This window comes from Rhododendron vialii, chromosome 11a (assembly GCF_030253575.1).
Source record: "Rhododendron vialii isolate Sample 1 chromosome 11a, ASM3025357v1".
In the NCBI taxonomy this organism is placed as follows: Eukaryota; Viridiplantae; Streptophyta; class Magnoliopsida; order Ericales; family Ericaceae; genus Rhododendron; species Rhododendron vialii.
In genome coordinates, this window is record NC_080567.1 from 32,992,277 (window position 1) to 33,019,163 (window position 26,887).

The 26,887-nt window shown below is 37.3% G+C and overlaps 2 protein-coding genes, 1 long non-coding RNA gene and 1 other non-coding gene across 4 annotated transcripts; 2 read left to right on the forward strand and 2 right to left on the reverse strand.

The window, feature by feature from the left end:
* Positions 1-687: 687 nt before the first annotated feature.
* LOC131307873 (protein PYRICULARIA ORYZAE RESISTANCE 21-like) lies at positions 688-2,240 on the forward strand. The gene is made up of 3 exons (XM_058334597.1): positions 688-982; positions 1,324-1,405; positions 1,718-2,240. Exons 1-3 carry the CDS (start codon positions 971-973, stop codon positions 2,041-2,043), a joined length of 420 nt encoding a protein of 139 aa, XP_058190580.1. The 5' UTR covers positions 688-970; the 3' UTR covers positions 2,044-2,240.
* A 2,788-nt stretch (positions 2,241-5,028) lies between these two features.
* On the forward strand, positions 5,029-5,109 carry TRNAL-CAA (transfer RNA leucine (anticodon CAA)). The gene has a single exon. It is a non-coding gene; the product is annotated as a tRNA-Leu (tRNA).
* A 3,708-nt stretch (positions 5,110-8,817) lies between these two features.
* LOC131307220 (uncharacterized) lies at positions 8,818-10,601 on the reverse strand. Its single transcript, XR_009194021.1, has 2 exons — positions 10,423-10,601; positions 8,818-9,452 (listed from the first exon to the last, which is right to left on the reverse strand). It is a non-coding gene; the product is annotated as an uncharacterized LOC131307220 (long non-coding RNA).
* A 4,720-nt stretch (positions 10,602-15,321) lies between these two features.
* Positions 15,322-17,168, reverse strand: LOC131307214 (uncharacterized). The gene is made up of 2 exons (XM_058333621.1): positions 15,763-17,168; positions 15,322-15,451 (listed from the first exon to the last, which is right to left on the reverse strand). Exon 1 carries the CDS (start codon positions 16,736-16,738, stop codon positions 15,926-15,928), a length of 813 nt encoding a protein of 270 aa, XP_058189604.1. The 5' UTR covers positions 16,739-17,168; the 3' UTR covers positions 15,322-15,451; positions 15,763-15,925.
* Between the last annotated feature and the right edge of the window lie 9,719 nt (positions 17,169-26,887).

Consider the following 26,887-nt stretch of genomic DNA (forward strand, 5'->3'; position numbering starts at 1 on the left):
TCCCACCCTGATCTCAACAGGGAAATTTCTTTAATGACCCTCCATCTCCGTCTCAAACGGGGAACAGAAATTCCCGTGGAAAATCGGGGATATGTACCTAAACAAAAAAACCTTGCATTGTGCCACACAATTTCCTAACGAAATCAAAAAACACAGAATAGGTACAAACCATTCGCAATAAACATCCTTCGCCTTTGTCATCCAAAAGAAACATCCATAACATTTTCTTATGCGACTAGACTTTGCCAATGATTGACATCAAGTTTGTTTGCCAGCGGAGATTCTAGACACAAATGTTTGGGACACAAAACGTGTTCAAAATTATTCAATTTCACACAAAGTTCACACTTATTCCAAGTAGGAGAGAGAGTTAAGGAGAGTGCTTCATTTTAATTTAAGTCACAACATTCTTATAGAATACATCACGTATGAGAGAGAGTCAAGGAGAGAATTTCGTTTTAAATAGTGAGGAAATTAGATTCTTATAGAATATATAGGGAGTATATAGATAGATAGATTGTCATTCGAGGATATGGGTCTTGTCCACAAAGTGATTGAAGAATGGGAACGTGAGATGGTTCTGTCAATCAAAGGCCAGCACATGCCATCCTAATGTGGAGTGAAGGTGAGTGAAGAGTCAGCAATCATAGGCCACCTCAACCTCTGTGGGAAATTGAAGGAAATTGAAGGAGACAATTTTGATGATCGTATGGAGTTCCATCGTCCTTAACACGTGTCAGCACCTTGTTAGTTCCCGCCTAATTTTCAATTCTACCCTTTTCCATTCTTAAGCTAATTTCCATTACGTACGACAACAGCGTTTTTTCCATTCTTAACATTCTTAAAGCAAGGCCTTCTTGATCTCTCTCCATCCCTCTCCCCTTCTTTCTCGCTCTCTCTCTCTCTCTCTCTCTCTCTCTCCAATTCGTTCATTTCTAGCTTCGGATCTGATTATCCCCAGGTCTCGATTATGGCTGAGAAGGTTTGTTTGTAAACACCATTTCCCTCTATCTCTACATACATAAATACCACACGAGATATATAGTTCAGCTTTCTGTTGTCGTGGATTAATTGCTTTCTTTAGCCACACACACACACACACACACACACACACATATATATATATATATATATATATATATATATATTTGCTTTATTTTGTTCAATGTCTACTCCACCAATCCTGATTCTATTTCTTCTCAATTATACATCTCCTATGATAGACCACTGAGTTAATATCCCCTGCTTCCGTGATATCCCCTGCTACCGAGCAGTGCAGTTCATATGTAACTCTTTGTGTTTTTCTTTTCAATCATGTAACAGGTTACAACAATGGTGCTGAAGGTGGACCTTCAGTGTCCTAGTTGCTACAGGAAGATCAAGAAAGTTCTTGCCAAATTTCCCCGTGAGACCCGCGCCTATTATTATTATTATTCATTACACTTCTTTTCATTCACGTGAAGGGAGAATGATTTTTACATTTCTTTTCATTCACGCGAAACAACAAATAGTACAAAATTGTTATTTGTACATAAAAATCAAATAAAGAGGTAAGAAGAATTGGATGCATTTACGTACGTGAATAAAGATGAGAACAAGAGTACGACAAGATAAAAAGTAAGTACGACAACTACTGTTTGCTTTTCGATATTTTCTAAACTTTTAGTATAAGAAACTGACTTTTGTGCGATGTCAAACTTTTGGGGACAAATTATAGAAATTCGAAGCCAGGCTTATGACGAGAAGCAGAATACGGTGACGATCACTGTAGTATGCTGCTGTCCGGAGAAGATTCGTGACAAGTTGTGTTGCAAAGGTGGGAAAACAATCAAGAGCATTGAGATTAAACCGCCTCCACCGGCTCCGGTATGTTGTGGGCAATGTTACAAGGGTATCCCTTGGGGCCCATGTTATGAGGGGTATGGGAGGCCAGTACCATCCTATTATGGGTATGGGTATGGTCGGAATAGGGCTTGTTATGGAGTAAGTCGTTGCAATGAGTACTTTAATGAAGAAAACACTTCTGGTTGCACAATCATGTGATGGTAGTGCTTCCTCATGATCAAGCTTTTTTATTACTTTTGTTGAAAAACAAAAAGCATACTTGTTTGTGGGTATAGGGGGGGGGGTGTTTAACGAGTTTGGTAGTCTGGCGGTGGTGGCCAAATAGTCAATTGAGATGGGGTTATATGGTAATATGCATGTAATGATCTTTGGTTAGTAAGATTCTTCGTTAATCATATACTTTGCATATGCTTTTGTTTCATCTTTACATGATTTGTTGTTCCTTCGAAGTTAGATCAGGAACTCACAAAGAATATGAGTACCTTATTCCACGTCAATCATTTTCTTGTAACTATTCAATACCCTTATGAAAAATTGATCACATCCGAGCGATTTCGGGGTCGAATCCACTTTGAATTTGATAAATGCATTGCTTGTGAAGTATGTGTTCATGTATGTCCTATAGATCTAGCCGTTGTAGATTGGAAATTGGAAACCAATATTCAAAAGAAACGGTTGTTTAATTACAGTATTGATTTCGGAATCTATATATTTTGCAACAATTGCGTTGAGTATTGTCCAACAAATTGTTTATCAATGACTGAAGAATATGAACTTTCTACTTATGATCGTCACGAATTGAATTATAATCAAATTGCTTTAAGTTGTTTAATTACCACTGTCAATAATTGACAATTATTGGTATTTTCTCTATCACAATTATTGCGAAAAAACATCTATAAAAATGAGCCTCGAACAGTTTATTTGTGAAAATGTATATATAGCCAAAAACGGGCCACACCTAAAATCAGGTCAAGTTCTAATTGTTCAAGTTGACTCTGTAATAGTAATACGATCAGCTAAGCCCCATTTGGCAACTCCAGGAACAACTATTAATAGCCATTATGGGGAAATCCTTTACGAAGGTGATACATTACTTACATTTCTATATGAAAAATCGAGATCTAGTGATATAACGCAAAGTCTTCCAAAAGTGGAAAAAATGTTCGAAGTGCATTTGATTGATTCAATTTCGATGAATCTAGAAAAAAGGGTTGAGGCTTGGAATCAATGTATAACAAAAATTCTGGGAATTCCTTGGTGATTTTTGATTGGTGCTGAGCTAACTATAGTGCAAAAACGAATCTCTTTGGTTAATAAGATCCAAGAGGTTTATCGATCCCACGGGGTGCAGATCCATAATAGGCATATCGAACTTATTGTACGTCAAATAACATCAAAAGTGTTGGTTTCAGAAGATGGAATGTCTAATGTTTTCTTACCCAGAGAACTAATTGGATTGTTGTAAGTGAAATGAATGAGGCGTGCTTTGGAAGAAGCAATCCATTACCAAGTTGTCTTATTGGGAATAACAAGAGCATTTCTGAATACTCAAAGTTTCATATCTAAAACGAGTTTTCAAGAAAACTGCTCGAGTTTTAGCAAAAGCTACTCTTCGAGGTCGTATCGATTGGTTGAAGGCTTGAAAGAGAATGTTGTTCGGGGGGATATGATACCCATTGGTACCGGATTCAAAGGATTAATTCCCCCTTTAAGACAACATAATAACATTCCTTTGGAAACCAAAAAGCATAATCGATTCAAAGGGGAAATGATAGATATTTTGTTCGACCCCATAAAAATTATTTGATTCTTTTCTTTCAAAGAATTTCCATGATACATCCAAATATTCATTTCGACTCTGACTCTCCCACTCCAGTCATTGCCTTTCTTTCTGTTACTTCGAAAGTAGCTGCTTCAGCTTTAACCATCCGAATTTTTTATATTCCCTTTTATTTCTCATCAAACGAATGGAATCTTCTTCTCAAAATCTTAGCTATTCTTAGCATGATCTTGGGAAACCTCATTGTTATTACTCAAATAAGCATGAAACGTATGCTTGCATATTCATCCATAGGTCAAACCGGATAAGTAATTATTGGCATAATTGTTGGAGACTTAAATGATGGATATGCAAGCATGATAATTTATATGTTCTTCTATATCTCCATGAATTTAGGAACTTTTGCTTGTATTGTATTATTTGGTCTACATACCAGAACTGATAACATTCGAGATTATGCAGGATTATACACGAAAGATCCTTTTTTGACTCTCTCTTTAGCCCTATGTCTCTTATTCCTAAGAGGTCTTCCTCCATTAGCAGGGTTTTTCGGAAAATTCTATTTGTTCTTGTGTGGATGGCACGCAAGTCTATATTTCTTAGTTTTAATAGGACTCATTACAAGCCTTCTTTCTATCTATTATTATCTAAAAATAATCATGTTATTAATGATTGGACGAAACCAAGAAATAACCCTTTACGTGCGAAATTATCGACGATCTCCTTTAAGATCAACGAATTCCATCGAATTGAGTATGATTGTATGTGTGATAGCATCTACTATACTAGGAATACCAATGAACCCGATTATTTCAATTGCTCAGGATACCCTTTTTTAGCTTCTAGGGTCTATTTCTTTGGTCAAGATCCATCTTACTAAGTGGCATCAAAGAATTAGTAGATCTGTTCTGTCCAAAATGGGAATGGGCTAGGGTTATGAACTTATAATCTATAATTTGATGATCGAGTTGATTTCATGATTATAAGTTCATTCCCTACCGGACTAGATCGAAATAGAGATATACATTCTCATTATGAGAAGGGGTTAGTCGAGCGTATCGAAATAGATACTATGTTTCTTTGTGGATTCGTACATTTCATTTAGGATTAAAAAGAGACATAATCGGATTTGCTTTTAACAAATTTTTCCTTATTTGGGACCCTATTCACCTCTTTGGGCTTCTGTTGAATCGAGAAATAGATTTGATTGTTCACCTTATTTGATATATTAAAGCATCCTCCGGATAATGCAAATCGAAGCAATTGGGTGTCCGACTTGGGCCTATATGACATGACATGTCCGATCAATAGCAATAATCCAACACCGCACCTTTGTCATATATTTCATACATCACACTAGATAGATATCATATTCATGGATTACGCTTCACTTCCAAGATGCCTTGGTGGTGAAATGGTAAACACGCAAGACTCAAAATCTCGTGCTAAAAAGCGTGGAGGTTCGAATCCTCTTCAAGGCAAAATATTGAGAATGCTCATTGAATGAACAATTCATCAATAAGAGAGCTCAGATCGAGTCGGTATATCAATACCGATTCGATCCGAGCTCTTTTAATTGGAATAAGTTCAGCAGCAAATCACGAGATCTTGGTGATCTTCCATATCAAATGAATGGGGAGTCTGCTTTCAAACCATCCACCCTGCACCCACCCCCCCTGAGTATATGTTTCAACAAGAATGTAAATTCGAAAGAAACCTCTGGTAAAATGCATGTTCGTAACCCAGCAGCTAAAGTACATTACATAGTTTGTTTTAAGGATTGGTGACTTAACCATTCAATGACTTAGGCACTGGACGTTCCAAAAATAGGTACTCTAGGGTGGGGTGAATTCAATAATAGACGTCTATTGGCATTTCAGCCTTCTTTTGCCTTTCTAGGCCTATCTGAAAGAGAATCTAATACTTCTTGGTCGTGAATATCTGAAGTTCGATGTTCAAGAATTCTAGTTTAAACAGTTCAAGAATTCTTGTTTAAATAGTTCATACCATCCATACATAGTGTTTTGATCTCAGATTTCACTTCTTCCACTACAAGAAAAATGTAAATTGGTGACGAAAAAGTGGCGACGAAATTTAATTTCGTCACTAAATAAGTATGTTTGGCAATGAAAAAATAAATTCGTCACTGTTTTGACAACTTCCGTGATGAAACAATTTCGTCACCAATTATATCTGTTTAGGGACGAAAAAAATATTTTCGTCATGAAAGGTACCCATTTAGAGACGAAATACATTTTTCGTCGCCGAAAGTTTAAAAAAGGTGACAAAATTAATTTTCATCGCCAAAGATAATCATTTAGTGATAAAAAATATATTTCGTTGCCAAATGAGACCAATTTAGTAACGAAATATTTTTTTCATCCCCAAATGCTTAACTTTGGTGACAAAAAATAATTTCGTCACCATTTTAACGCTTTCAGTGACGAAAAATATATTTCGTCGTCAAATGGGTACCTTTCGTGACGAAATTTATGAATTGCGTTTTATCACTAAATGTATTTCGGACATAATTCTTTGCTAAAAACTCCGATTGAGATAATTCAAATAGGGTTTGAACAATAACTCAATTGCCTACAACTTTTATGTTTATCAAAATTGCTAATTTTAATGTTTAAAGGTTCAAAATATATTTTCATGTTAAACATATATGTTATATATTTGATATTTCAAATATTTACTGAAAAGTGTTTGTAGCGCAATTGGTTGGAGCTTTCGCAAGAAACTCAGGGGACTCGGGTTTGAAACCTTACAGGAGCAAGAAAGAATAATTTTTTTTCCCATATGAAAACGTCTTTTGCAACGAAAAATTTTGTCACCGATTTCTTATATTGGTGATGAAAATTTTTGTCACCAATGTGATCCATTGGTGACGAATTTTTTCGTCGTCAAAAAGTACAATAAGTGAGGAAAAAAATTTAGTCACCAATTATTCACTTTTTGGTGACGAAATATTTCGTCATCAAAAGGCTCTGTAGGTGACAAAAAATAGATTTCGTCACCAGGTAGGAATCTTCAACAAATTTTTTTTTGTCACCTATATTATTTGTGACGAAAAACATGCAATTTGTGACGGTTTTCATTCGTCACCCAATGTAATTTTTCTTGTAGTGTTCCATGTTTCTGCAGTAGTATATTGTTCCATGGAGCTAAAAAAATAGGGAATAAAGAAGTGTTTCAATGACTCTTCAGATAGGTGGATACAGACCTTGAGTTATGCAAGGTCATGTAACTAGAATATATTTCCATGACATGCAAGACATATTCATGATTGGTCAAACCAGTAATAATACGTATATTATTGCCGATCAAAAAATACTAGATGTATTATTAGTCAATAAAAGGCCATATATTAAACTTTTCCTCAGCTAGCAATACCAATATGCTTTAAGGACAAAAGACGAAAAACTTTATAGCACTGAAATTATAAATGGAGAGTGAAAGGGATTTGAGAAAGTAGGCACTAGGCACACGGAATTGCTATATTATAGAAGGGAAACATCTTGGCAGCCTTTGATACCAAGAAAAACATGATCAGTTTACAAGTGATGGTCTACACCACATGCCACTCAAAAAAGAAAAGAAACTGGATAAACTATAGTACATTTTTTTGTCTTTCCTTTCCTTTCCTTGCTTTTTTATTATTTATTTAAGGATTATTCTAACATCCACCCAAAATGGATAGGATAATAGGTAAAAAGTGCATTGATATTTGTAAAAGTGTATTAATATTATTCGTGATATATGCATTGATATCCAAACTTGTTTGGAATTATGTGTTTATTATCCTCCGCCCATTAGGCAAAGGTTAGCAAGATCGTTTATTTAACACTGGTATGTTCGGACATATATCGGAATAAAGATATGTCTTGAACTGTTCGATAGACGTGAATCCTAGATGATATGCCTTAGACCCACAAGCATTAGAAGGCTGTGGACATGTATGTGTCTGGATCTGTGCTTAGAGATGGATGAACTCATGATTTTAAGGTTGCACGGACTAACATAACATAGGAAAGACAATATTAGTTTTGCATGTATTTAAAATTTGAAAATAAGACTAAAAAATTATGACACAGATGTTGATCAACCTATTTAATTACTAAGATATAATCATTCGCAATTATAAAAAATAAGCACGCAACAGTTGAATTAGCATAAATAAATCATTTTAATGTACAAATGTAGTGAATCGAAAAGCAAAAACCTTATGATATAATAATTATATATTCCAATAAAAAATGTCTTTTAAGCCGGCCCCTCCGAACTCAAAATCCTAGCTCTGCCACTGTGCATAGGGATATGATGTAAAATCAAGCAATGTGATGTTGGACTCAAATTTCAATGCCAAATTGGGAGATTTTGGGTTTGCTAGGCTTGTTGATCCCAAAAAAGAGTCACAAACAACAATGGCGGCAGGGACAATAGGCTACATCACACCGAAATGTGTCGGATGTCTATAGCTTTGGAGTCGTGGCTTTGAAAATAGCATGTGGCAGAGACCATAGGGTGAAAGAAGACGAGACAACAAATTTGGTGGAATGGGTCTGTACGTGAAGAAACGGAAAAAGAAGAAGTAATTTACGTGGTTTAGCCACGGATTGTGACTTACATCCACGGAAGAACGTAGGGGAATTCTTATTCATGGGTTGCTATAACAGAGCACCCTCAATATAAATACAATTACATGAGAGAAATCAAGGGAATTAATCCCACGGCTTAAGCAGCAAGATAAGCATCCAATCTTCACATAATAGGCAACATAATCACCAAATAATCTGTTACCAAATGTGAACATATTTTTCCTCCTTCTCCGCCAACAGTACGGGAGGGAGAAACTGCTTGTAGCTGCAGACTTAAAACTGGGTGAAGATTTCAATTAGCACGAAATGGAAAAATGGTCGGTCCTTGGTCTCCGGTGTGCACCCATCCCCGACCATAGCAAGCTCCGGCCTTCCATAAGAGAAGCGATTCAAGTTCTTAAATTTTCAGGCTCCATCGCCTTGTCTTCCATCGGCGATGCCCGTGGCAATGTATTCGACTCCGAATTTCATCTTCACATCTTCCATTATCCAATGATGAATCCCACTGTTTACGACTGGGGCATCCAAATGGATAGTTAAGACGTTCCCTCACGAGCACAATCCCTTTTGTGTTTGATTTTGTTTAAATAAATAAGTAAAGACCATGCTCGATTCAATATCTTTCAGTGACTGAACCAAGCTTTAGAAATTACATTCTATATACATATGTTCACGTCGAGACACTCTCTAACAACTCAAGCAATTGAATCTATAATATACATGTAACCGAACACCTTTTTACTACTTGAAGTTTAGGTTTTCATCATTACATTTTCAAAAAATAATTCCTTTTGGGATCATCCAATGGTATAAACGGCCGGACGAAAGCAAACAGGCAACAACGAACATTACACCAAAAAAAGAACAATAGATGTTCCTAGCCAGGCGGTCCTGTTGCAACAGTCTACCAGTTTTATCTTCATCAATCATCAAACTATTAAAATCACTGCCCTTTTCCTAGAGTTCTTGCACCTCTAGAATCTTCTTGGTGATAACCTTTCCCAACCGTGTGAGGAGACATTCGTTTCTCCAAGTACTTCTTGCTCAAGCCTTTGCACGTCGTCTTTAAACCATTGCATAGCTGTGAGCCAAACTTCAACTTCTTTCTTTGGTCTTATCCCTGGCTGGCGCTCCACATCACTGATTTGTGAATTTATGTCATTCTCTTGACCGCTCAAGTACTCTACCTTTCTTTTGAGGTTTTGCATATTTTCGTCAAGATCCTAGAAACAAAAAAATAGCAAAGGATTGTGGTCACGAGGAAATCATGAAGAGTACTTCACTAATATTCTGATGGTTTCATTCTATTTTGCAAAGGAAATCAAAGAGAAAGAAAACGTAACGATGACCCTGAAGCAATTATGTTGCTTGAAAATTCATCCATATTTTCCTTGCAATTGATTGCTTCCCTTCAAGCACTAGCTTTAAAAGAATAAAACCACAGAGCTGCATACTCCCAAAACATGAGTGGAATTTTATTTTCTTGACGGTTATGATAATTCTTGAAAAAAACCAATCTTGTTGGCCAATTAATGCAAGCATTGGTACCGTTTAATCCCTATCATCAAGGACAAGAGAAAAACCTCCAACATCCATCATCAACATTGTTTACTTTAGCGCTCTTCTTTCCATAAAAAAAATCTTAAAGTAGTTATCCTTCCAAAAAAAACTAGTCCATTGGTCGTTTGTCAACGTCTCCAACATTTGGATAAAAACAAGCAGCGCATGATATCTAGGGGGAGATCTAGGTGTGTTAGGGCTGGCAAGGGACCCGGTAACAAATTTTGTATACTTAAACACTAAGGATATAGTATGTGATTAGTCTCAAATTAAGTTTGGTCCTTAATTCAACAAGACATAATCAAATGAAGTATAAGATATTTGATTGTTCTAGTTACTAAAAGAAAACACACAACACTTTATGTAGCTAGAGTATTATACACGGATGAAAAGAATGTATATAATGAAAGTGTATTTTTGTCAATAAAAATCTATATTTTTTAATTCGACCCCTTTGTGATAAAAATCCTGGCTCCGCTATTTGACTTATTAATATGTTTTGAATTGTATACAACTTTAGCAACTGCCCTCGTATCTATTCCACCACTTCCACTTATGAAAGAATGAAACCACCGATTGACCTATCTTTTAGCTACAAACAATCACACTTTGTTTAATAATATCCATACTTACTGTCAGGTGCTTGTTAGCTTGCTTGATTTTGAGTACACCAATAATTTCCTCAATGAACTTCACTTCAAACCTAAAATTTCAATTTAATATGCCAAATGAAGCTCAGTGTATCAGAAAAGATTTGAAAGGATAAACCAAATTTCCATGCAAATACCAAAACTAGTACACAAATTATTAAAAGTCCCACTACAAGAAATTTGGGATCTCCCAACGGTTTTTTTAGTAACGGTTGGAAAAATCGTTGGTATAGATGGTGTTTAGCAACGGTTTACAAAACGTTACTAGAAACAGGACTATAGCAACAGTTTTCATGCGACCGTTACTAGATTACAAGACTATAGCAACGGGTTTTCCATAACCGTTACTAAAACCGGACTATAGCAACGGTTTTCAGTAACCGTTACTAAAAACCGGACTATAGCAACCGTTTTTCATAACCGTTACTAAAAACCGGACTATAAAGACGAAAAAATCAACTTATTGGCTTATTTTTTGTCTTTATTCAAAAAAATTAAGTTTTGATTGAAATTTTTTACTTTTTAGATTCCTCTCGTCATGACGAAGCAATAATCCCAAAAAAATTGACGAGAAACTAACAAATGCAAAAAAAATTTGAATAAGGACAAAAAAAAAGCCACTTTGGCTTATTTATCCAAACAAGCGTAGCTATCTTTACTATGTAAAAAATAGACGGTTCCAATTGGAAAAAAAAAAGTAGGTGTTTGTATAGTATAAACCGAATTTAAAAACTTGGATTAAGAATAGGGAACTGATTTTCGCGCTCCAAGATTTACTGCAAGCGCTCCATTTTTTGTTTTTATACTGTGATGTTGCTTGCAACATCAGTGTATATTTTGTTATATTTTGTTTTTACACTGTGATGTTGCTGGCAACATCACAGTGTAAAAACAAAAAATGGAGCGCCTGCAGTAAATCTTGGAGCGCGAATATCAATTCCCTAAGAATAAATCGATAAAACTCTAATGACATAAGTTAGCCCAACCGGTTTGCATAGTATAAATATTAAAAGGCCCTCAATATTATACAAGTGTTGGGCTAACCCAGCTGGTTCGCACTCGCGCGCGCATACGCGAGGTCCTGGGTTCGATTCCCAGGAGGAGCAAAATTATTGTGTTGCCTTCAATGCGCCAAGTCAGCGCCACGTGGGCCACAGGGGGGGGCCACGTGGCCTGCCATGTCATATTTTATCCCAGATTTTTAAAAAAAAAACTTGCCTTTAGCAACGGTTAAGAAACCGTTACTAAAAAATTACCCCAAATTTAAAAAAAAAAAACTTGCCTTTAAACCGTTGCTAAAGAAACCATTACTAAAAAAAAATCTGTACCAACGCTCGTCAAAACCGTTGTTATACATCTACACCAACGGATATCTCGCAACGGTTGGTGAACCGTTGGTATTGCTTTTAGCAACAGTTTTTGTGTTTTTTAGTAACGTTTTTTACCGTTGTTAGATCCCGATTTTCTTGTAGTGTCCCCACACACAACCACGCATGTCAAGAAGATCTACTATGAACTCAAGAATTTGGTCAAGAGTAGCATTACTTTCCCTCGACTCCCAACTAGAGACGGATTCAAAGGTAGGCTGTGGCCACCTCCAATTTGGGAAAACCAATAATTATACTTAAAAAAATCCATACAACATTTAACATATTGGGCCCCATAACTTGTCACATAGAAAAGAACTTTAATAGGAGTTACAAACTTGGATCACTTTCTCACCAATCATTAATTTAGTGTTGTGTGGGAAGTTAATAGTAGTTTCGTCGTTATCCTTCATTAATCTCGGCAATTTGCTCATAATTAGTTGTTATAATTTCACCTCCAAGGGGAGGTAAATTGGAAATGAATGATTCAGTTAGTCACATAAGAATTTAAGTGCACTCGATTAGCGTGTGCCTCCCTTGTAGTTGAGAAAGAATAAGCTTTGATTCTAAAGTGTGCATATTATTCAGTTGAAGGCTGGGATTTATACAAAAAAAGGGGATCAATTTAGATCCTGAACACTAGCTCTATACAAGGCTGTTTCCTATTCTAATTATGTACTAGGAAGGTAAGTAAATCAATGATATACACAAAGTCAGTAATCAGCTCCTTGGATCTCGATAATCATCCTTAACACTCTCCCTCAAGTTGGAATAGATGTTAATTATTCCCAACTTGTCAAGTAGATTTGAGAATTGTAGGAAGCCTAATGATTTGGTGAAGATGTCTGCTGGTTGCTTTGATGTAGAGATACGCAATGTCTTAACCATTCCGGCTTGAATCGTTTCCCTCACAAGATGACAATCAATCTCTATGTGTTTGGTTCGTTCATGGAACACCGGATTAGAGGCGATGTGAAGAGCTGCTTGATTGTCGCAGTACAACTTGACTGGTTGTGAGTGTTTAATGCCCAAGTCATGCAAGATGTACCGTAACCAAGTGACCTCACAACAAGTCAATGCCATAGAGCGATACTCTGCTTCTACGCTTGATCATGAAACCATGTTCTGCTTCTTGGTTTTCCAAGAGATCAGTGAGTGCCCAAGGAATATGCAATATCCTGTGGTTGATCGTCGTGTGTCTCGGCATCTAAACCAATCTGCGTCACAAAAAGCATTTAACTGTATTGAGCTGCTTGCAGAAAGGAAAAGACCTTGTCCTGGTGTGTGCTTGACATAACTTAATACTCGGTTGGCTGCCTCCAGGTGTGGAGTGCGAGGCTTGTCCATGTATTGGCTAAGAATATATATGTACAGCATCTACCAAGTCAGGCCGCGTGATGGTCAAGTAGATCAATCTCCCAACAAGCCTTCGATAAGATGAAGGATCACTGATGCATTCACCTTCATTCTTGGTAAGAGACAAATTTTGCTCCATGGGTGAATTGGAAGGTTTGACCCCAAGGTAGCCCGCATCATCTAATATCTCAAGCGCATACTTGCGCTATGAAAGGACAATCCCTTTGATAGAACGAGCAATTTCTATGCCAAGAAAGTACTTCAATTTGCTGAGATCTTTCAGCTTGAATTGCTGCATGAGGTGAGTTTTAGTCTCTTCAATCTCCTATAGGTTGTTTCCTACCAAAATGATGTCATCTACATAGACCAGAAGAGCAGTGAAAATACCAGCACGGGTTCGGACAAATAGTGAGTAGTCGGATTCGGATTGATGGAAACCAGCTTGTTTAAGGACCGCGGATACCTTGATAAACCATTGGCGGGAGGCTTGCTTAAGCCCATACAAGGATTTGTGTAGTTTGCATACACTCGTCTCCCCTTTTCGTCCGAAACCAGGAGGCAAAGACATGTAGACCTCCTCCTCAAGATCACCATGAAGGAAGGCATTGTTGACGTCAAGCTGGTGAAAGTGCCAATTTTGGGTGGCTGCTACAGCAATAAGAAGGCGGACAGTGACAAGCTTGGCTACCGGAGCAAATGTTTCATGATAGTCCAAACCTTCAATCTGGCTGTAGCCCTTAGCAACCAAGCGGGACGCTCGACCGAGCCATCTGGATTAAACTTGATTTTGTATACCCATTTACAGCCAATTGGTTTCTTGCCGGGAGGAAGTGGCTGGAGGGACCAGGTGCCGTTTTCCTCAAGTGCATATAGTTCTTGCTTCATGGCATGACGCCATTTGGAATCACAAACTGCTTGGGCAAATGTCTGTGGCTCCGTGGCAACTGAAATAGAGGTGGCAAAAGCTCTACGTGCAGGTGATAATCTATCATATGTAAGGACATGAGATAAAGGATGAAAAGTACCTCCAGGATCAGACAACACCGAGTTAGACGAAGGGAGGGGCCGAGAAGGTAATGAGGCTTCAACATGATATTGCTGAAGGTAGCTGGGTGCGTGAATAGGACGGCGCAACCGAGGTTCAGGTGGTGGTGGTGGTGGTGGGGTTGGGGAAGATGAGGAAATTTCAAGTGGTGAGGTGGGTTCATCAGTCTCAATGGGTGGAAAGGGATGGTTGTATGGTGTGTGGGAAACGGTGATGGGTGGTATAGAGTGAGCTGGTGAAGGGTCATCATAAATGGTAGATTGTGCTGGAGAAAACACAGGTGGAGAAATAGTATGGTGGAGGAATATGGAAAGACATGCTCATGAAAGAGAACATCATGAGATATGAAAGTTTTTCCTGTGTCTAGATCATAAACCTTATAACCCTTAGTGTCATACAGATACCCAACAAATAGGCAGCGGGTTGATCGAGCATCAAACTTAGTGGGACGGTTGTGATGCGTGGAAGCAAAACATAAACAACCAAACACATGTAAATGTTTATATGCAGGTGATTTGTGAAAAAGGATATTGTATGGCGTTTTACCATTAAGAACCGGTGTGGGTGTACGGTTGATGAGGTATGTGGAAGTGAGAATGGCATCACCCCAAAAATGCTTTGGAAGCTTGGCTTGAAAACGCAATGCACGCGCCACATTGAGAAGATGACCATGTTTGCGGTCAACGACTCCGTTTTGTTGTGGGGTTGAGACACAGGTAGCTTGATGCAAAATGCCTTTCTCAGAAAATATTTTAGTCATATCAAATTCTGGCCCTTTGTCACTACGAATGATTTTTATACGAGACTCAAATTGTGTTTCAGCAAGGTTTAATAAAAGTAGTGAGAAATCTACGGGTATCAGATTTATGGTGTAAGAGGTAAACCCATGTGCAGCGTGAGTAGTCATCAACAATTGTGAGAAAGTATCGTGCCCCATCAAGTGTTGGTACATGATAGCCCCCCCAAATGTCAAACATGAATCAACTCAAATGGTGCCTTTGTATTAATAGAACTGAAAGGAAAAGGATTACGAGTCTGTTTTGCAAGGGGGCAGATGGAACAATCATCAATTGAACAAAGGATAAAGAAATAGCATGCAGGCTTTTATTGGATAGATGACCAAGGCGAGAGGAAGTTGGATTAGCGGCCGAAACAGAGTAACACCCAGCTTTCTTCGCAACATCCAAGTAGTAGAGCCCTTCTCGTTCAGTTCCCATCCCAATCATCTTCCCCGAATGTTGGTCCTGAACAAAACAAAACTCATCAGTGAATACGGCATAGCATGAAGAAGTCTTAGTAAGCTTGGTCACCGAGATTAAATTCAATCTAAATGTGGGAACGCATAGCACATTATGGAGTACAAGTTCATCGGAAAACCGTATGGTGCCTGTATGTGTCACACCGGCAAGGGCATGATTAGGTAAATGCACATGGCAGTTAGTAACTGATGTACTAGTCGTCATAAGGCTTGGAGAGCAGACCATATGATCAGTTGCCCCTGTGTCAAATATCCAACAAGTTTCTGAACTAAGAGCATTTGCACACATTGCGGTACCTGAGAGATTGCTCATTGTTGATATTGTACTCACTTGATTGGCCACATAGCTAGGTTTGTTGCGATCAAGGAGGGCAAGGACGTTGTGGTACTGTTGGGCTGTAAGTTTGTAGGATGGTGGCGACACATCAGGATTGCCTTGTTTGGAATCAATATGGTGAGCCTAGGGGATAACGCTTGAGCTTCCATACTTCCTATCCTGATGATTGCCCTTGTTGCCATTAGAAGTGGCCCTCTTCAATTTTCGACAAATGTCGACGGTGTGACCCTTCCAACCACAGTAATCACATTTGAGGTGTGCTCGGCAACTGTCAGAAGTGTGACCTGTGGCATCACAACGGTCACATCTGAGGTGTGGATTCTTGGACAAATAATGCGACCCATCCTTGACAGCAAAAGCAGCAACTTCTGGTGCCTTTCCTATAGCCTGTGAGGATACGACTCGCTGTTTCTCATCTTGAATGATGAGAGAATACACCTTGTTCACTGTGGGTAACGGTTCCATAAGCAAGATTTGCCCACGAGCTGCTATGTAAACTCCATTAAGACCCATGAGGAACTTTATGGTGCATTGTTTTTTATGGTACTGATGCAGCTCTTTCGCGGTATCACCGCTACAAGGCGAAAGAGGACGCAACGCATCATGCAAATCCCATAGACCTTTCAGTTTGGTGTAGTACTCACCAACGCTCATGTCTCCTTGTACACAATCAGGGATTTCCTCCTCGATGTGGAAAAGGTGCACCCTATTGGTGTGGGAAAACCGCTCTTTCAATTCATTCCAAAGCTCGTGAGCGTCTTCACTGTACATGACACTTTGTGCAATATTAGGCGAGATGGAATTGAGGATCCATCCTTTGACGAGAGTGTTGCAGCGGGTCCATTGTTTGATTTCTGCCGCTGAACCTGCGAGTGGCCGTGTGATGGTGCCATCGATGAAGCCGTCTTTGTTTTTGGTAGTGAGAGCCATAAGCATCGCATGGCTCTAAATGGGATAATTTTCTTGGGTCAGCAATTGCGCCACAAGAACCAGACCTAGCTGGTCCGAGTGATGAAGGTAGAAGGGATCGCTTGGATCGGGATACGTGCTTGCTTGGAGCCCGGATGCCTGGGATTTTTCCGAGAGCTGCTCGTCTTCCTTTGCCATGGATTCTGGCAGTGAAAGGTGTGACAACTAGGGTTTGGTTTGGTTTACAGGAGGAGCCTTAGTGCTTTGATACCATGAGAAAGAATAGCCTTTGATTCTAAAATGTGCATATTATTCAGCTGAAGGGTGGGATTTATACAAAAAAGGGGATCAATTTAGATCGTGAATACTAGCTCTATACAAGGCTGTTTCCTATTCTAATTATGTACTAGGAAGTTAAGTAAATCAATGATATACACAAAGTCAGTAATCATCTCCTTGGATCCCGATAATCATCCTTAACAGGGACAGGGTGTGTGTGCTGTGCAGCTTTGTGCTGCACAGCGTGTTGCACGGCTTCCGGCGAGGCTTTTCCGGCATCGGTCCGACGATCGGAGACGTTCACCGCGTAGAGCTCGTCGAGTTCTACATATGCACCAAAAATCAGCTCGATCAAATATCGTTAAGGGCTTCATCCGAACATATATAGCTTGAAAAAAAATGAATCCTAATGGATACGAAATACTGGATCAAAACCACTAAATCCATTTTTTTCAAGTTATATATGTTCGGATGAGGCCCTTAACGATATTTGATCAAGCTGATTTTTGGTGCACATGCAGAACTCGACGAGCTCTACGCGGTGAACGTCTCCGATCATCGGACCGATGCCGGAAAAGCCTTGCCGGAGGCCGTGCAGCACGCTGTGCAGCACGAAGCTGCACAGCACACACCCTCTGTCGTATATACAAGTGGTGGTGTTATATCTAGACGAACGTATATAATTTGATATAGGTAAATTACAGTGATTTCCCCAGAGGTCCGGACAACTTTAGGAAAAAGCTCTGACATCTCTTAATTACTTTTGAAATTATTATCAAGCTGATTCTGCATTAATTCCCATGAAATTATTTGGTGGCCCCTCATATTGGATGGTGAGATTGATCTCACGAGCGGATAGTGTGATTAAGGCCCGGTAGAGTTCTGTTTAAGTTCATACTATTACTTGTTTAGGACACACACACACACACATATAATATATACACAAATTATCAAGTGAGGGATCCCTCATTTTTTTAAAATGAGGGACTTTCATTTTTCGATCAAATTTTGAAAATCTGAACCGTTCAATGTGTGCAGAACGTGATTTTAAGGGTCCCCTCGAGAAATCAGCAAAAAAAATGACCGGGAAGGGCTTCATCCGAGCAGTTTTTTTTGAACCGTTCAATGAAAACTGCTCGGATGAAGCCCTTCCCGGTCATTTTTTTTGCTGATTTCTCGCGGGGACCCTTAAAATCACGTTCTGATCACTTTGAGCGGCTCGGATCATCGAAATTCAATCGGGAAGAGGAGTCCCGCATTTTAAAAAAATGCGGGATCCCTTACCGGAACCCGACTGTATATATATATATATATATATATATATATATATATATATATATATATACACACACACACATATATACATACAGCTAGTCTCAAATGAGAGAGTCATTTTATTAGTTAAAATGCGGATCTCCTCATTTCTTCCATTTTCCGATCGAATTTCGATGATCTGAGCCGCTTAATATGTTCATAACATGGTTTTAAGGATACTCGCGAGAAATCGGCAAAAAAAATCACCGGAAAGGGCTTCATCCGAGCACTTTTTGTTTGAACCGTTCGATAAAAAACAAACAAAAACTGCTCAGATGAAACCCTTCCCGATCATTTTTTTTACTGATTTCTTGCGAGTACCCTTAAAATCACGTTCTGAACATATTGAGCGGCTCAGATCATCAAAATTCAATTGGGAAAGGAAGGTCCGCATTTTATTAAAATGAGGTGATCCTTACGGAAGACGAACTCTCTCTCTCTCTCTCTCTCTATATATATATATATATATATATAAATGTATATGTGAGGACAAAGGGTTTTGTAGCTATAAATTAAAGCTGATGTAATGGGTAGGGCCTCGTAGTCAATTATTGTAGGGTTATGAAAGTGAAAATGATTGCCGCAGACACGCCTCACCACTCTTCTTTCATAATTAGCGGGCTTTACATATTTGCGGACTTCACTTTTCTTGAGCAATTCTGCTATGAGTAGAGACACTGGTAGAGATTCTGGTAGAGACAAATCTAATTAATTACACTTTATACTTTCCAATTTTAAAACTATTATGGTTTAGTTCTAATTCTGGAATGGTCTCGCTCTGTGATACTGGAGTTTTGCTTCTGCTAGCTGGTTTTCTAATTCTCTAAGCTTATCCTGTTCCTTTCTTATAAATCTGGTAAGTGTGGTACTATATCTGGGTCTGTGAATATATATGGGCGTCTTTAAAAGTGTACCTATTAAAAAATTCTGGAAATGTATTTCTTCTCGTAATCTATGAATATGAATTAAAATAAGTTCTTTCTTGTTCATATATGCAAAGGGTTTGTGATCAAATATTTGTAAATCCTACTCGGTACTTACCACCACATGATCCAGATGAACTGTTTAAAACAACTTGAATACTGTTAAAATCATATATCGTATTACCCATTGATTAATCTTTTCTTTTCATTATCATTTTCCCCTTAGGTGTTAAAAATTTTGTTTAGAGAAATTTCTTATTTTCCTTCTTAACCTACCTCCGAATACTACTCCCTCAACGCCACCTTTGGCTAAACGGGTACAAGACTCAAGAAGGCTTTATGGTTTAAAGGCCTGAAGTCATTACTCCTTTAAAATTTTGAAATTTTAAGGTATCATGATATGAAAACTGGATTAAAACTCTTTGGGTAATACAAGCATATGGTTTATACAGTATACATTTTGTTTATAATCATAGGGGTGTTCCCTTTCGGGAGTCCCTAAAGAACAATAGAGAACTAAAGAGAAACTTACAATATTATTGCAAACTGCTGATTACAAAGGCTCAATTGCTGAAGATTGACTCGACCAATTGCAACAAATGCTTACGGATAGCAAGTGTTCAAATGCTAGGAGAGTCGTATCTACTAATGAAAAACTCGACTCTATTTATAGACTAACTCAAAGTTAAAATGACCGGTAACTTATTAACAAAAGAGATCCGGTTTTCTAAAGAGAATAGTAGATGCCGCGTGATCTCTGGCCCGCATCGTCACATTTTTCAACTTTCTCTTTTGAAAAAGAAGACCCTTCATTATTGCTGCTGGTGAAAGGTGGTTGAAATAGTAGGAAGTGGTTGAAACTGTCTGTCGGATAGTGGTTGAAACAGTAAAAGTTGTTAATGATTTCTGCTTTCGGTGAATTTCTTTTACTGATGATAATGATGCTGTCGGCACTTCATCTCTATCCTTCCATTGCATTATTGAGATTTTGGACGGCCTCATCATCAAAATCATAATCATGATCCTTTTCCTGACTGGATAAAGCTTCTCCTGTTGACATGGCTCTTTGCTGTTCTTTCTGCTCCAAATAATATCTGACTAAATTATCATGTCCTGTTTCAAAATGAAATTTTAGTTCTGGAATGTGATCGTTGGACCTAATTTTTTGAAATAGGTCTTCACATATTAATGGTGCCTTTCCGTAGTCATATAGACTGTCATAATGGAATCCTTCTGCTATGGAGAAGGCAATAGCATGTCTGATCTGTTTTCTTATGGAATTTGTTTCGCAAATCCATGGAGCGTCATTGTCGCAGTGATAAATGCGTCTGAGGATTGTATTGGCTGGATTGGTGTTGATGTGAATATTATGGTAAGCAGGAATGAGTTGTCCTGTAAACGTCCATTCTGGGAGTTTTGATTCCACAACCGCTTCTACTGCTGTACCCTGTTCTGCCATGGAATTAAGAACACAAGCTGCAATCTTTCTTCCAAATCTGTTAGTATCTTCTGGGTCATGGAATATAATTTGTTGAATATATCCAAAATCCAAAAGAGTTGCTTCTGTAATTTCTACCATTTTATCCTTGAAATTAAGATAAAAGGGTTTGAAATTCTTCATGTCTATGTTGGCCATGGGAATGCTGTAAATGAGCTGACAAGTACAGGTCATCCTTTCCAAAGGTATTTGAATGCAGGTTGGTTTGATTTCTGGACATGGGACAATATCTTTTTCTTGTAAATAAAGGGTTTTCCAGGAAATAGTGAGACCCGGAATGCATCCTTCATTCTGGTTGATTTTGATTAATTCTGAAAATAAGAATTCCTGGAAATGAGCTCTATCTTGTCTGGCTAAATGCTGAATATGGTTGATAACATCTGGAGGGAATTTTGAAAGAAAGGTAAAAGCTTTTGGCTGTAAAAGCTCAATTGGATCATATTCCTTACTCCACTCACTCTTTTCTTCATCTTCCAGTGGGGAAGACTGCTTCCTCACTTTTACCAGTGGGGTAAAAGGGCTTCTAATCTTTTTGAGCTCCTTCTCTGATTCTAACAACTTCTTTTTGAGAGTTGTTATTTCTTCTTCAAGCCTTCTCTGATTATTGATTAACTGTTGATTGGTTTGCTCAAAATCTTGGTTTTTCTTATTTAAAAGTCTAAAATTTCTAGTCATTGTTTCGCAATGATCACAAAATCTTATTTGCTGAGAAAATGGCTGGTTAAAAGGTGGTTGGTTGAAAACCTGGTTATTTTCAAAACCTGCAATCTCAAGGGCTGCTTGAGTGTTTAACCTTCTGGAAGATTCTGAAATATAAAAATTATTTCCAATGGTGCGATTTGCCCATTGATTTGCTTCAGAGAAAGTATGAAAACCTTTCCATGTTGAGGAAGGGATTCCATCAATCTGTTTTAAAACTTCTGGCCAATAGGAATAAATTCCTGGAACTCGGCCTATAGCTACACAATAGAATGAAAATCTTTTTGTTGGATTTGACCCATTTTGTTGATTAAAGAAAATGTTTAAAGCGTTTAAACAACCTAAAAATCTAGGAACATCTTTGTGAGAGTCCCAGAGATTATCTAAAAGACACTTCTGTTCCTCACTGATATTGTGGATGAGGTACCTGAATTTAGATCTGGATTGTTCAGGAAAAACTCTGAGAGTTACACTCCCAAAAGTTAAAAACTTCTGATCTGTTCTGGTTGAACTGGTTATACTGCTGGAAGATGCCATCTGAGAAATCAAAAATATTAGTATTTATTTCTCTGGATAGATAATCTGCTAAAGTATTTTCTTTTCCTTTGATATGTTCAAATTCTACTGTGTAACCATTACCTGTTATGGTATCTACAAAATTAAGCCATCTACGAGTACTAATCTTTTTCTCATTGAGAAGCTTATGAAATTTAACAATTGCTTCGCAATCTGTTCTGACTGTAAAAGGTTTAAATAACCATAACTTGAAGCTATTAATGGCATTAATTACTCCTAATATTTCACAGTCTATGCTGGCTAAATTTCCTTTTTCTTTGTATTTTCCACTGGAATACCTACAAATTTTTTCTGTGGATTTTGCTGAGTATTTAGTAGGTTTACTGAGAAGTATTGCTCCCCATCCCTTTTCACTGGCATCTACCTCTATTACTATGTAATCAGACTCTAATGGTAAATCTAGTTCTGGTAGATTTCTACAGATCTCTTTGATTTTTCTGACAAGATTAATATCCTGCTGGTTGAAGTATTTTTGACCAGTTGGGGTCGTTTTACTGTATAAGGATCCTATGATTTTGCTAAGATCCTTTATGTAAGGTCTAGCATAATTCAAGGTTCCTAAGAATGACTGGAGTTTTTTCTTATCTTCTATTTTATCAGGAAATTCTAATATCTTCTGTGCAATGTGTGGTTGTAACTGGATCTTTCCCTTTCCTATTCTTACTCCTAAATATTCTATATATTCTTTATTTAATTCCATTTTCTTTTTACTAATGATTAAACCATTATCTAAGAATAATTGAAAAACAATTCTAAGATGCTTATAATGTTCATCCTGTGTCTTACTGAAAACAAGAATATCATCAATATAAACAAGAATGAAAGAATTATAATTTTTAAATATACTATCCATTTTTCTTTGAAAAATGCTAGGGGCTGTTTTTAAGCCAAAGGGCATAACTATCCATTCATAACACCCCTGAGGACATGAGAATGCTGTCCATTGTCTGCTGGACTGATCTAACATAATCTGCCAAAATCCTGATTTACAATCAAATTTACTAAAAATAATTGCATCTTGAATACTATTGATAAGCTGTTCTTTACTGGGTATATCATAGCTGTCTAACTGGATATTGTCATTGAGGCGTTTATAGTTTATGACCATTCTTGCCTTATCTCGTTTAATTTCTGCATGGTTTCTTACCATAAAGGCTGCACTTCTGTGGGGACTTATACTTTCTGTTATTACCTTAAGATCTAATAGTTCTTTAATCTGTTTTTCAAATTCCTTTATATCTAAAGGGCTATATACTATTTTCTGAGTACTGATTTTAAAATCTGGGTTTATGATTTCTAAATGTGCTAAGGTCTTGGTTTTGTTCCAATGTTTGATTGGATTTTCTCCTAATATCTGGGTTTTTTCCGCTAATCTGATTAACTCATTTAACAGATCTTTATCTGTTCTTTTTCTCTTTTTGCGATCAAGAACTGACAAAGAATGTTCTATTTGGCAAAAATCTATTATATCATGGTCTATCTGGATTAACTGTTCTTCTAGCTGTTCTTCCATTAACCATTCTAATTCTGTTTCAACGATGTCATCTATGGTTTCCTCGTATGAATCTAACTGTGTATCTGGAGATGGTACTTCTCTTAACGCTTCTGCTATTTTCTCCTTTACTATCCTATTTTCTTCTATTTTTTCAGTTGTATCTATGGTTCCACCACGCTTAGCTGACAATTCTGATTCTGTATTCTGGGCGTGAAGTGTTTCTACCTGTAGACTACGTTTATGAAACGTTACAAAGTGTTTGCTAAATGTGATGCTTCCATTCATACTGTCTATAAAGTTTAATCCTAAGATAAACTTATAGCTGTGATTAATATCGCCTATCCATACCATGGGTAATGGGTAGGTATGCTGCTGTTGAAGTCTGTTGGTAAACCTAATGCTGCTATTCATAAGACATGTATCATAAATGATGCTGGTGTTATTCATGAGATCTGCTCTAGCTATATATCCTGGTTTGGTAAAATATTCTATTGGTATAAGATCACGGCTAATGTGACTCTTACTGGCTCCTGTGTCTACCATAGCTTTGGTTTCTATGATTTTACCTGGATTTCTTCCTTTAGCTGGTAATAAGATCTCACAATTTATCTCTATAAGACTGTTTTCGCCTATTCTGTTGACCGACTCAACAATGTTGCAGTGGTCTTCTAATACCTCGACTGATTTTAAGGGCTGGTTTTTCTCATGTAACTGATTTCTTAATCTACCATTTTCTATTCTATATGTTTCTAATTCTATAGATAAAATTTCTATTTTCTTTTCTAGCTCTCCTACTTGCTTTTCTAACTGAAATTTGGTTCTATCCAAGTCTAACCTAATTGTAGCTGCTTCTAACTTTGCTTCCTGGAGTGCTAATTTAGAATTCTGGTTTAACACTGGTTGCTGTATGCTTCCGCTTAAATCTATCAAATCCCTATCTATCTGATAGTTTTTCTTGAGGCAAAATTTGCAAATATTTTTCTTACAATGTTCACAGATGCTTCTAAATAATCTAAAAGGATAACCATTGCATTCTGAGCAGGGTTCACTATCTTGACCTATGTTATGTTTCCACTGGTGTATGCATTCTGTACTGCTTTTAATCATAAAAGTATATTCTGGGGGATAACTGGGAAGTTCCTCTTCTGAACTACTACTATCACTTTCTTCTAAGAAATTTATTTCTTCTGGTTCTGTGCTGATCAAACTATATATTGATTCAGTGTCACTATCTTCTAGCTTTATTTCTATAAACTCTATATTGTCAAAATCTTCTAATTCTGTCATAAGATTGGCTTTTTCTGCATTCCTCTGATTTTTCCCTTTATTAGGGCATTTATTGGCTAAATGATCTTCTGAATCACATATAAAGCATTTACATTTTCTGTTCTGGGTCGATTGAACTCTCCTCCTAAAATGTTTCTTAGGCCTTGGTTTAAACTGTCTTTTACTGGATGCTTGTTCATAGGATTGACTTTTCCTATATCTCTTTCTGGGATAATAACCATGTTTCTGATATCCATAGCTATATTTTCTTGTCTGTGCTATTTTCTTATGGTATTTACTGGCTTTATTCTGATTTTTATAGAATTTATCTTTCTTTTTCTTTCTTTTCTCCTGGTCATATCCATACTGTTGTGGAGTATATATGACTTGGCTACAAAAATTTAACTTATTTTTCTTTATGCCTTTCTGGATTTCAAGTGTTGTACATTTGTCTCTTAAAACTGTAAAGACAAACTGAATTCTAGGACCTATACCTACATGTTGATTTTCATCTCCATTAGTAACTTTCCATTTTTCCCATATTTCTTCTCCTAATGGGCCTGGAAGTTTTCTGAAGAATTTATCACTGATTTCTGGATCTAGTGCTCTGCCTGTCTGGGATGCAAGGGCTATAAAGTCATTGCAAAAACTGACTATATATTTCCATTTATGTAACTTAAGCTGTTCTAACTGTCTTATAGCTACATTCTGGTAAGTGGTATTTCCTCTATTAGGATCTGCTCCTATAATTAGGGTTTTAACTAAACTCGTGAAATTGTAGACATTTGGTCCTTGGGCTATTAAAGCCGCATATTGTATTTCAAAATCTCTTTTGTATGCTTCTACAATTCCTTTTGCTGTTTCTCCTAGAAATGATTCGCAATACGACCACATCTCTGCTGAAGAGTGCCAATTGGTCATTTCTAAAAGTTTTCTAACTAGGGCTTGTTCCCATCTGTCTATTACTGCTTTGTGAAACTGAGGATCAAATGCTGCAATGTCTAGCATTAATCCCGTACCTGCTTGTGCCATAAGGGTTATATTTCTATCTGCTGGTAATCTTTTCCCATATGTTCTAAATTCTAGTTCTTGAGCTGATGGCTCAATTCTAGATCTGCTAATTGGAATGTTTCCCATTTCATATACCTGATTTAGGAGTACTGGTGGAGTACTATCGTATGTCTCCATCTTGACTTCTACCATATGACTTTCTGTGTTTTTAACTGGTGGTTGATAATATTTAGATCTAGGGTCTGAGTGGCAAAACATATCTTCGACTGAGAGATTGTTTTCCCTGCTGGTGTCATATTCTAAAAATTCTTCTTCTAAGACAAATATATTATTCTTTATTAAATATCGTCTTTGAAAACTATCTTCTATTTCTGGATGCTCATACTCAAGTTTTTGAGTATAATATCCTTCCAAAATCTGGTAATCATAATAATCTAAATCTGGTCTATAAGCTGGTTCTAGGAGTTCCTTTAACCTGATTATATCAGATTCACTAAATTTGAATAACTGATCAAAAGTAAACTGAGGCTGTTCGTATGCCATATAGATGTGTTCTGTTTCTATTTCTGACTGAATAGAACTGCTAACATCTGAATGTTTACCTACAGAAGTATAATCGCTGAATCTGAGATTAACTTCTCCTGAACTCGTAGTATAAAAACTATTATTATTTGGTTTAAGCTGTGTTTTTGGAACTAGGTTAGTGACTTTCCATTCAAGTCCGGCTAACATTTCTGAGTCTCGTTTTTTGGCTTCTATTACCTGAATTCCTCTGGTACCTAAAGCTTTCAAATATTGATCTGTTCTGAGCTTATATTTGGTGCTACTGTGGTTACTCAATTTTCCTATAAAACTTACGCATGCTAAAAGGTTCTGAGCATTGGGGATCATATGATATCCTTTTGTTTTAATTCCTATTCTTATATGCTGGTAGAATTCATCTAAGGTTACTTGGAAACCTGGTGTGCAGTAAACAATCTGGCAGTTGTTATTCATGTCTAATTCCATGCTTCCTATCAAGGCTTGCTCTTGATTTGTAAATCTATTGTCAAAGATCATAACCAATACTTTGGTTCCTAGATCTTGTCTAGCTAATCCCTTGATTCCTATGGTAA

Bases quoted from the DNA above. Each gene is read 5' to 3' on its own strand.
- LOC131307873 (XM_058334597.1), top strand. The intron at 1,406-1,717 runs GTGAGACCCGCG...GACAAATTATAG, and splicing joins AGTTCTTGCCAAATTTCCCC to AAATTCGAAGCCAGGCTTAT.
- LOC131307214 (XM_058333621.1), bottom strand. From the start codon at position 16,738: ATGCTTATGGCTCTCACTACCAAAAACAAAGACGGCTTCATCGATGGC.